Source organism: Anoplolepis gracilipes, chromosome 13, assembly GCF_047496725.1.
Source record: "Anoplolepis gracilipes chromosome 13, ASM4749672v1, whole genome shotgun sequence".
NCBI classification, from domain to species: domain Eukaryota; kingdom Metazoa; phylum Arthropoda; class Insecta; order Hymenoptera; family Formicidae; genus Anoplolepis; species Anoplolepis gracilipes.
In genome coordinates, this window is record NC_132982.1 from 5,385,322 (window position 1) to 5,397,165 (window position 11,844).

At 34.8% G+C, this 11,844-nt stretch overlaps 1 protein-coding gene across 1 annotated transcript; it reads right to left on the minus strand.

The window, feature by feature from the left end:
* Positions 1 to 521: 521 nt before the first annotated feature.
* On the minus strand, positions 522 to 11,594 carry Rin (ras GTPase-activating protein-binding protein 1). Its single transcript, XM_072904611.1, has 9 exons — positions 11,288 to 11,594; positions 9,442 to 9,631; positions 9,103 to 9,283; positions 8,416 to 8,781; positions 7,727 to 8,158; positions 7,467 to 7,662; positions 5,765 to 6,027; positions 5,505 to 5,670; positions 522 to 5,425 (listed from the first exon to the last, which is right to left on the minus strand). The coding sequence occupies exons 2-9, from the start codon at positions 9,537 to 9,539 to the stop codon at positions 5,280 to 5,282; spliced, it is 1,848 nt and encodes a 615-aa protein (XP_072760712.1). The 5' UTR covers positions 9,540 to 9,631; positions 11,288 to 11,594; the 3' UTR covers positions 522 to 5,279.
* Between the last annotated feature and the right edge of the window lie 250 nt (positions 11,595 to 11,844).

An 11,844-nucleotide genomic window follows, 5' to 3' on the forward strand; every position in this document is an offset into this window, starting at 1 on the left:
TCGATAACTCAGGAAATAATAAAGGACCTGAAATTTTGAGGAATATTTTTTTTACAATGAGGAAATCACAGGCCAAGTATTATTTGAAAACTCGTCGGGGGCACTTTTAGTACGCTTATCCGGCTATAGCCTTTAAAAATCTTCCTTACATTATATTTACTTTTACATTAATAGTAATACGATTTAATTTATAAAAACATGATCATAAATTTGGCGTCTATATATCTTATTATCCTTGTTGTACACTTTACTCTTAATCGCGATTAAATGACGATTCTATAATAATGTTTTTACCAAACCGATTACAGACATCGGAAACGTGACTTTATACGCAAAGCCAATTAATAAAGTTCGTACCAAAATCAAAGGTATGTTGCGATAAATAAAAAAGATGCTATAATAAGGGTTGGTAATAAGATAAGGTATAATGTATTATACTAAATGCAAAAAGTTACAATACATCTGATGTTTGTTCTGTTTCATTTTTTTCTCTTAGCATTATTTTTTTTTTTTTCCTCTTCCCTCTTTATCGCAGTAACGTTATTTTCAATTAGTTGGTACACGCAAACTGGCCTGGCAGACCGAAATAAAAATATATACTACAAAAATTCATAACTTATTAACCGCCGTCTTCTAATTATTATTATTACATTATTATAATTATTTGTTCTGCATACTCTTTCCTTCGTTTTTCATTATTATTATATATATATATATATATATATATATTTATCTTTATTATTAATATTATAATATAGTTACTTAAAAACGAAAACATTCACACTAAAAATTTGCAGAGCTCTCTTTCAAGTATGTAAAGCGATGATCTCGCGTGAACTACGGCTTTGAACACGTTGTACTTGAACACACGGATATGCACATGGACGAGGACGTAATATGTCAATGTAATAAGTCAAACGGCATGAGAGTGAACGTGTAGAACATTTTTATAGTAAGTGGCAGGCGAAAATTTCGGAAGTCATAATTTGCAATTGCAAATATTAAACAACTACTATATTATATCGTCCAGCGTAAAATATTTTTCTCTCTCTCTCTCTCTCTTTCTCTCTCCCTCATATCTTTTTCTCTTTGAATACGTCAGTTGCGCAATTGTGCTGATTAAAGTACTAGATATATATAAACCGGCCTCTCAAGTTGGAATAAAAATGATTCGTCTATTCCCCGTAATGTTCAATGTACAAGAGGATGTAGAGTTAGAGACGATTTTTTCTTATTCATACAAATATTCCTTTAAATATGCTCTACATATGTATACAAAGTCAAAGAACAACTGGCGTTTTATTGTTTGAACTTTCTCCTTCTTCTATATAGTGACGCGTATATTATTATAGTAATAGTAGCATCATACTCTCTTGCATACGATAAAGGGAAAATATTTACCACTGCAATATTATACATGGATCTTGTCTAAATCAACGAATATATTTGTTTGAATAAAGTGTAATTTACTCTTGCAAAAATGTTGCATTAACCAAGCACGTTCTATATTTAATCAGCACGTCAGATTCGTGCCGATTCTATTGACGTTAATTTGTATTTCCTTGGGAATTGGCACAGGAAGCATATGCATACATCATTTACTTTCCGTTTTAATTTGCATTTGTATTTACCGTATTTATAATATGAATAAGCGAAAAATAAGATTCTTAATCTGCGAATGTCCATGATTTCCAAGGAATTACGAATGTAGCTTCAGTCGAAATATTAAACGAGTTTATAGCGAGGTAACAACGTGTTTCATTTAGTACGTATTTTTTATGGTCTTTAGAAGATGACTTATGTAAATGTGTAATATCTTATTTTTTTTATTTTCGAAGATGTGTAGACTACAGATAAGGATGATCTCGAAAGGATAATTCTTAATATTTTAATTAAATTCACATTTTAATGAAGTGAAAGCTAATTATGATTGATGTATAAACACACAATATGTATAAAAGATGTATTATATATTTAAATTAATATTTTTTGTGTGTTATACTATATATTAATATATACCTTAATTCTTGTAAGAATTCTATATAAGTATTAAATCGTTAATCACATATGATAAACATTTATCATATCTTTGAAAATAAAAGCGAGATACGAAAAAATCTATTCCTCTGCATTTCGAAATCCTCTTTCAGACTCCCATAAAACATACGTAACATATTTTCTTTTCTGCCGCAAGGAAGAGAGAAGTGATAAAGTACTTCATATCCTGTATATTTTTGTTTCAGATTTAATAATAAATTTTTCTTTTTTCTTTATAACAATACTAAAGTGCCAATTACGGAATACGTAACTATCGACAAAAATCTGGAAATATGTTTCCTCGATACTAAACTAACTTCGAAGAAATTTGATGGCTCGAATCTTCATTATGTTTTCTACATATAGCGTTTAATATCTATAACGGAATATAGATATAGATTTAAAATTGAAACGTGTTACATATCCAACAAGGACGCATGTCCGGGAAGGATATTTGGCAATTTTTGTTCTTTTTTTCTTTTGTTTTGTTTTTGCTAATTATCGAAAATAGCAAACCGCAGAAGCGTAGCCACGCGAAACCTATCTCTTTATCCGTGTCTGGATCAGAGCGGCCGCGTCATCGTCATCGTCGTCGCCATCCCGGGCTCTGTTAAACGAGAAACGTCAATAATCGCGCGTAATACTACATAATGAATATTACTCATTAAATAGGTTGCGTGTTAAAAAAATGTTTCATTAAACGGATTAGGATAGGATCCCGGGCGAGCGCGCCGAGGAGTCGCAGGAACGCAGTCGTCATGTCCCAGACACGAGGTATCGCAACGCATTTTTTTTCTTTTTATTTTCGATTATTTTATTTTTCTTTTTATTTTACAAACTATACTGCAGTTGTGGAATCGCGTTCGCGCATGATCAACGTTAAAAATCTTCACGATAATCTCGACGAAATGCAAGCTGACAAATTTTTTTCTCTCTCACACTCACACACACACGCATACAAATTCTCGCTTTCACACTTTCTCTCGTAACATGCTTTTTGTCGACATTATATAAATTTAGTTATTGATTGCAACGCTGCTCTATTCCTCGTCTTCCGACGCGTCGATTTTTTACATGTACATTGTTGTATCGCCATATCACCTCGGTTTTCTCACAATTCCGATTGTTCAATATTTTCAACACTGTAAAAATCATACGACAGTTTCGTAGAGATAGTGGGATGAGGCTGTGATAGGCCAAGATAGACGTATTGCCCAGTCACTAATAAGTCGCAGAATTTCTTTTGCATACTGCTTATAAACTGTTACTGACTAGAATTCTCATTTCGCTTCGTATTCTAAATAATTTAGTGTATATGAATGTATTGCGTTGAGAAATATGAATAGATTATCCAAAAAGAAATTAAAACATGTTGTATTCCGAAAAAAATGCTGCTCGTTATGTATGTATTCATCTAATTGAATTATAAGATTTGCATAATATAACGTCTATAAGAATAGAATGTTTGGTGATTTTACGCAGATATTAAAGATTTATACGATTTGTTGTTGATAGTGTTCTTGCCTTTATGTATAATATATTATGTTCAATATCGCGTTCTATGTATTTTTTTCTCAAAATTTACACTACGATAATGTACCTGTTATAAAAATTACGATCTAATTAAATGATATAAAAATTATATAATTTAATTAAATGAATACATATGTAATTGTACAAACAACAACTTTCTCGAAATACAATATATTTTAATTATCGATGACAAACTCGTGAAGGACTTTAATAAATAGCTGATTTAATAAAAAGCTACTGTGCGTAAACTATATGTAGTTTTTCTTTGCTATGTTGAGTATATTTTTTGTTGATTCTCGTTTAATGTTCGACGCATCACCAATTCTGCAATAAACTAGGAAATTTGACCTGGCCGAAACTACCCCGCAACCGAAAATTTAGCGATACAACGTCAGATCATGCTCGTGCGCGATTCTTACAATTTTATCTAAACAAAAATAATAATAATAATAATAAGTATATATGTAAAGGAAAGGGAGGTAGATGCTAGAATAGAAAGATTCTATAAAAGGAGTCAGAATCGTTTAGAATAGCTTAGAAAGATATTGGGAGAAATAATTGTTCCTATAAGAAAATCGGGAAAAGAAGAGCGGAAGGGAGAGACCAGGAAAAAGACAGGCTCGAATAAAAAATTCTAGACTGCAACAAGACAAGACCAGCATTGCGGGAAAACGGCGAGACCAGCTGCTGCAGTCGAGAAGCATCGTCCTCTTTGCGATTGATACCGGTCGATCGATGATCGGCAACAAGAATAGAAAAAAGAACGTGTAGGAAAAAAGAAATTAAATTTTTCTTTTTCCTTTTTTTGTCGCGTGCAACCGGGATACAATTTTAGGATTTTAGTTAACCGGAATTTTCATACAACGGAATTCGTTCTGCGTTATCTATACAGATTCTTCGCCTTCGGCAACGGGACGGTTTCGTCGACGGTTGTTGAGTCGACTCGAAAATGTATGACTACAGCGACACTCCTTGCCGTTTCTTTCTGATGCAATCTTGTTTAATTGCGCCGTAGATACGTGGTGCGTGCAGCAAACTTTGTTTCGCTGTCGTTTCTTGCAATTCGGTGAATAAAAAGAAACACACAAAGTGACAAATGTCACGCAATATTTTAAAACCTCACAAAAAGAGAGTTCCGACACAATTTCCCCGATTTCAGATCACGTCCCGTCGCCTCTTCGCGTTCATTTAAATTTTCCCCACTCCGAGAACGTTCTCCGTTAAGCTTCCTTTGGACTTGTCGCACGGTTGCACGTGTGTCTACGTTTGCGCTCCATTTGTATGTTTGACGTCGCAAAGTCCTGCGGGATTGCCCGATTGTCGATGTACGAAGGACGAACTCGAATCGATAATCATCGGCTCATTTAAATTTACAACACATACCACTGAGCTCGAGGTCTCGCCCAAAAAGAACGTAATCCTCCGAGATTTCGAAGAAGTCGTGTTTTCTGATGTTCGAGATCGTGTTTCGTACGACTCCTTTTTTGAGCTACGTCATCTATCGGCTGTTGTTGCTTGTCAAACATTGTTGCAAGCGACATTTAAGCGTATGAGGGTAGCGCCGGTGATAAGATCGTGCGGCATACGAAATAGTCTTGGATTCCATTTCTCGAAATGAAGATGGCAGATGCGGATGGTACTGGTGTGACTTTTATTCAGTAGAGAGGAAATTAGGAGATTGTTGCGACTGTTGCGTACTGTGGCCGGTATTAGCGACGGTTCTGGTAACCGGGATTGCTTGGATTACCCGGTTGCCGCATGCCACCGCCGCCCCTACTGCCATCGCCACCCCGTGAAAATCCTCCACGACCACCTCGCGTACCTGGTCCGCCTCTCATTACGCCTCCGGGTCCGCCTGATATTCAATCAATAATGGATTAGTAAAAGAAGTTTTTACTAATTTCAATAAATTGGAAAATTAATCTAGAAATTACCTGGTCCACGTTGCTGTTGTTGTTGCTGCTGCTGCTGGCCGCCCATAGAACGCATACCGCCATCGCCGGAATTCAATCTTCCGCCACTTCCATCCATCATTCTAGGCCTCACCTTCTTTTCCTCCACATTCAATTTTTGTCCACTTTCGTCAGGATAATAGATAGGCTAAAACAACAATCGTATGAGATCAAAAAGTTCTACTTTTTATTAAACGCTTGCTAAAGCATTATCCATGTCAGTCTCTAAGAAATAAACGTACCAGAGAATTCAACACCTTTGTCACTACTTGTTGATCTTCGAACGTAATAAATCCATAATTAGGCACACGCGCTGTGTTGTTTCCGCCTTGAGGACCTTTGCATCTGTCGTTTGATTTACTATGCACGCGCAATTCAGCAACTCTACCATAACGCTCGAATACTTGGCGTAAATCATTTTCGGAAGCGTTGTGTGGTAAGTTGCCCAAGAAAAGTTGATGAGCGTCACTGTATTGTCCTGGTCTTGTGCCACGACGTTCTCCATCTAAAAAATATTCATATACAACATAAAACAAAAATTGTATCTTTTAAGAAAAAAAAAAGATGGAAATTAAATAATTACTATATTTTATATATTGTCACTTATTGTTAATTTCCAAGCATGCTCATATCGCAAATGTAATAGGGCAATATATCTCTACACACCACAAAAATTTTCAAATTTTTTAAATATTTTATATCTTATGAATTAATAATTATATCTTAATAATTAATAAATATATTTTATATCTTATTATTAATAATTAAAATTATATAATTAAATCTAATAATAAAATATAATAAATATAAAATATAATTAAATATAATTGAAATTATTAATAAAATATAAATTATGAAAAAAATAATAATATATTAATATTATTACATGAAATATTAATATATAAAATAAAAATATATTTTGCAATATTTAGAGACATATTGCCCCATTGCATTTTTGATATGGACATTTTTAATGGATATTTTTAAAGCTAAATTCTACCCTTCAGAGTTAGCCTTGTGCGTTCAGTGTTTCGTTGTTATATATATATAAATATAAATATAAATATATATATATATATATATATATATATATATATATATATATATATATATATATATATAGAGAGAGAGAGAGAGAGAGAGAGAGAGGAGGAGGAGAGAGAAAGGGAAGATGAGAAAACTTCAACCGAAAGAAGACTTTGAAAGAGACCAAGTCCCTTACAGAGAGATTGTTATAGAAGTCAAGTACAATAAGAAGAATAAGTTGCTAGAAGAAGTCAGCGTAAGTTTGATTATGATTAATTAAAAAATGTAATATGTATGGACATAAAACTAAATTTCCTTCATCAACTATAGAGACATGATGTATATATCTGTAGCAGTGAGTGATAGAAAAGATAGAGGCTTAGTTTTAACGTAATAACTAATAATAAAAATAGGCTAGTGAAAATCAAGGCAGATAAAACGTGTAAAAGGAAGATTTCTAATTAAAATATAAAAGATTTATTTATTATATATGTTTATTAATTATTACGTTGTAATATTTAAAGCTTCATTTGTATTTAGTTAAAAAAAAAGTTTAGATACATATATAAGAATAATACATTTAAAGATTCGAATTGATATGTTTGAGTGATTTTAAAAGTTATATTAATTATATTAATATTATTTTATGTTATTTTGTTTTTATTTTATTTCTTCTTTTTTTATTTATTTTTATAATTTTATATATTATGTTATACTGTTGTATTATTTTATTGTTTTTGTTTTGTTTATAAAGAATGGAAAACTTTGTAGCCTCTAGAGGATTAATAAATTTATATATATATATATATATGTTCTATTTCTATATTATTCAAAATCTATCATTTTTATTATCAAGATTTATATCCTTCATTAATTATTTTTTAAAATTATTAATACATATTTCACATTTCTTTTTACCTCTTTGTACCAGTCCTCCTCTGAGACCACGTTGTTGTTGGGGATGTTGTTGCTGCGGCGGCGGTTGATTTCCGCCCACTCGATGTGCTTGTTGTTGAGCTGCAGATACATTGTTGGAAACAGATATAGAAGTCGATACGTTGTTTGCAGGATGCAATGGTGATCTGTCATCCAAGCGTAAATTCGTCGTAGGTGGCTACAAAGAAAAGTTTATTATTCTTCATATTCTTCAGAGATCGCGACATCGAAACAACACTTACCGGAGACATGGACAGTTTAGGAGCTTGAGGGCTAATAGCACTAGTAGTGCTGGTAGGATAAGACTTTACTAAGTTAGCATAAGTCTTGGGTCCACTATTGTTGACAGTAGTATTCGAAACTTGATGCTCGGGCTCGGTCTCTTGCGCGGATGCAGTAAACGCTTCTGCTTCAGGTTGGTCATTCCTTTCTTCCGTCTGAGTCTGCGGTTCAGTTTCAGCTTGTTGCTGTTGCTGCTGCTGCTGCTGCTCACCGTTGCTCAACTCTGCCTCTTGTGCAAACTGGGACTGTGTGGTTGGTTCAGTTATATACGGATGCTGCTGGGCTGGAGGTGGTGGTGGTGGTTGTTGTTGTTGTTGTTGTGGTGGTTGCTGCTGAGTAATCACCTCTTCGTGCACCGTTCCGTTAAGAACTTGCTGCATTACTGGATGAACCTGACCAATAGACGTTTGCAAATGAAACTATATTATAATCTATGGTAAACTGTACAAATTATGCAAATTCAATTTACATTCAAATTATACAATTTTCTTCTTTAACAATTCCTTGATTTTTTTACTTTTTCCCTTTCCCCTTAATAACTATTGTGCATTACACAGAATGTTTATTCTATGCAATGCACAATAGTTTATTGCACCTTCAAACAGTTTTGATTTTTCATACAATAATAATAAATGCTTTTTATACTAACATGTGGCTGTGGAGGTGCAGCATAGTACATCGGCTGTTGTTGTTGAAGCGGAGGTTGTTGTGCCGGAATAAGAGGCGGTTGAGCTTGCTGCTCGGCCGCTTGAGCGGGAGCCGACAACTGTTGCGCCTGAGTCTGATGTTCATCTTCTTCAGGTTCGGATCGACCAATTTCTTCAACCTCTCTCTCGCCGCTTTCACCACCATCGCCACCGCTTACGTCAGCCTCATCCTCTTCAGGGAATATCAAGTCTTGGTAGCGGAAGATATCGTTGTGCACATAGTAAGTTTTAGGTGCTTGTACCGCCAACACGAAGGTTTGCGTGAACCGACGCATTGGTTGCCCGGCGTTGGACAATTCTCCGGATACCTACATAATGAGTTAAATATATAGTAATAATCACATTAAGATGTTCTTCAAATTGCAGATCCTAAAAACTAAATATTTTATTTCACAAAAAAGAAAGTTATTTTATGTAAATTAAAATATAAATACAATTATCATACATATTTATAATGCAGAGTAATGAAATTCTAATGTTAAATGGTAATATAAAGATAATACATTCAATTATACATTATATTATATTTAAACATTAATTTATTTCTTTCAATAAGAGAAACAAAATACAATATTGTGTAATTCTTTTCTACTTTGATTTAATTTATATAAAATTGACATAGAGTTTACCTGAACAACAACACCATTTTCGAGAGTAAGCTGAGAATCGACTTGACTTATTTTGGCGTGACAATCGCGAAAATTCAGTTGTTGAATTTTCTGGTGTATCTGTTTTTGACCAATCGCCGGAATACACTCTCGATTGGAATCCAATCCTCCATGCACAAAGGAAGAATGTTGATTGTAGAACCTAATTATAAGATTCATAAAAATTATAGTTGTGCATTTTAAATATCCATTTAATGTAAAAAGTTTTTCTTAAGCCTGAATACAATTCAAATTTTTGTGGGTTCAATTGTGATAAGAAATCTATAATATGTATAAAAAAGTTATAGATAATTCTAGTACCTATGAAGGTGGGCAGGAGCTTGATTCAACAAAGTGTAATATTGTCGGACAAATTCACGACCTACACTTTGTGGAGAAGGAGATGCCTCCATGACCATTTTCTTACTTTCTAACTTTTAAAGTGATATTTTGCTGGAATCAGCAAATTAAATGTTTAGTTGTAAAATCTTAAAATTATTAAGGCAGATATCTGAAACAAAAAAATAACATTTATTAGAATATTGTAATATTAAGTTAATATAATATTAAAAGTTTAAAAAAATTACTAGAATTGTGAGCAGGATATTTATTGTGACAGAATTTATATATTTTAATATAGTACAAAGAGAATTTTTAGCAATATAATGTTTAGAATAAAATTCATAAAACATTTGTTAATTTACATTAAAAATTATATTTACTATTATCAATTATATACAAATTATAATACAAAAAAAGTTGAGTAAACTATAATATCTGAATATAATTTTTTTCATGACATATATTGTTTTTAGATCAATTAACATAAAAAGAAATCAACTTATTATTAATTACATATATAAAAATTTAAAAGAAAAAAATGCTCAAGATTTTTTCAGCATTATTATTAATCATATATTCATTCATGCAAATAACTTTGCAATATAAATATATATATATCTATATATATATATATATATATATATATATATATATAAGCAAATCAATTTCATTTTGGTAACATTTTTCTTTTGAAAAAGTATATTCATTATATGAATACATCTCATATGTATCACTCATTATTTAAATCAGCATTTATGTAAGTTATTCATTAATATTTCATTACTTGAATTAGGTATTAAATTATTGATTTTTTTATTAAATTGCTCATACCATTTTTTAACAAATATGCATTATTGCGATCAAAAGCAATTTTTAAGCAAAAGCCATATAATCTGAAATTTTCAAGTTTGCGACACACTCGATATTTTTTTTCATGTATAAAATTTCTGCGTATATCCTTAGGCTATCTAAATAATCGCGTGCGCGCGCGCACGAGCTTATCCAAAATTCGTTTTATCACGTAGCGCGCAAATAATCGGAGCGATATGGCATGCGGCAAACACAAAGGGACTGGCGACGCGCGTAGCGCATGGCAAAATTTTCGCATGCCATCTCTCCTCTCCTCTCCTCTCCTCTCCACTCTTCTCTTCTCTTCTCTTCTCTTCTCTTCTCTTCTCTTCTCTTCTCTTCTCTTCTCTTCTCTTCTCTTCTCTCCTCTCCTCTCCCCCCACCCACGAGCTCACTGTTTCTTTATCTCTCTCCCTCTACCTAACAAACCCAACCACGCTGCAACTAATATACATATTCCGTAGCACGTGTCTCTCTCTCTTACTTCCTCTGCCCCGAATCTCAAGTCTCAAGAAAATTTGCTTTTTAATGCTTGCGTCCGCAACGAGAGGAAACAAAGCAACCTAGGAAAGGCAGGCAGGTTGAGAGGAGCACGCGAACGAGATCGCGTCGCTCTCGCTTCCATCTCGTGGACGGCGAGAGTGCGCGGTCGCGCCCGGTCGCTCGCGCAAGCATGGCGATGTTTCCCAATGGGCAGCGACACGCCAACGCGAACGAGAAACGCGGCGTCGAACGGACGAGTCGACCCTGGGATCACTGCGGGATAGCCCGGAGATTTTTCCTGATAGCGGCGCGCGTCTATCTCGTCCAAGTCGGCGCGACGACTCGGACAACGTGCTCTGATCCAGTGTTCCTCTCGCGCTCGAGTGTCCCCTCGGGACAGTCAGAGCGCCACGAGAGCGAACGTGCGTGCGTCCCGTGCATGCGTGCGATCGCTTGTCGAAGGATAGGAAGGGTAATATTAGGGTGACCTTACCTGACTTGAAACGCTCTCGCGTTTGCAGCACGAGGACGTAGCTCTGGCACCTCGACGCGGCCGGCAGCGGCTGGTTTTCGTCGCGCGGGAAGAGCCGACGAACGAACGCGGGTAAAGGAGCTTTTGCGAGGGTGGAACGCCACGCGCGCGAGCAAACTCCGAGAGCGCAGAGTCCACGGTCGTGTGATATCAATTATAAAAACAGTTCGCAGCGTCGTAATGTATATCGTATATGTGCGCGAATTACTTTTACTCCCGTTGTGTAGTGATCGTAGCGGCACTGTGTCAGCAAATGCAGCACGCAGAGGAACCAGCAACATACGGAGGCGTCGTTGACACCTAGACGAGCGTACCGATTTCACCGTACCGTACCGGAAATACTCGGGGCTCGGGGCGCTAGCGGCAAAAATGCAAACTACTGAATTTTCCGATGCCCAATTGGCTCGGAGGCGAGTTTCCATCCAGATCGTGGAATTTTTCACGCGCATGCGCGCATTGTTCCTGTCACTTTTTTTTTTTTTTTTTTTTTTTTTACGTCATTCACTTGTAAAATTTAT

Bases quoted from the DNA above. Each gene is read 5' to 3' on its own strand.
- Rin (XM_072904611.1), bottom strand. From the start codon at position 9,539: ATGGTCATGGAGGCATCTCCTTCTCCACAAAGTGTAGGTCGTGAATTT. The intron at 7,663-7,726 runs GTAAGTGTTGTT...TTTTCTTTGTAG, and splicing joins CTAAACTGTCCATGTCTCCG to CCACCTACGACGAATTTACG. The intron at 5,426-5,504 runs GTAATTTCTAGA...ATTGAATATCAG, and splicing joins ACAACAGCAACGTGGACCAG to GCGGACCCGGAGGCGTAATG.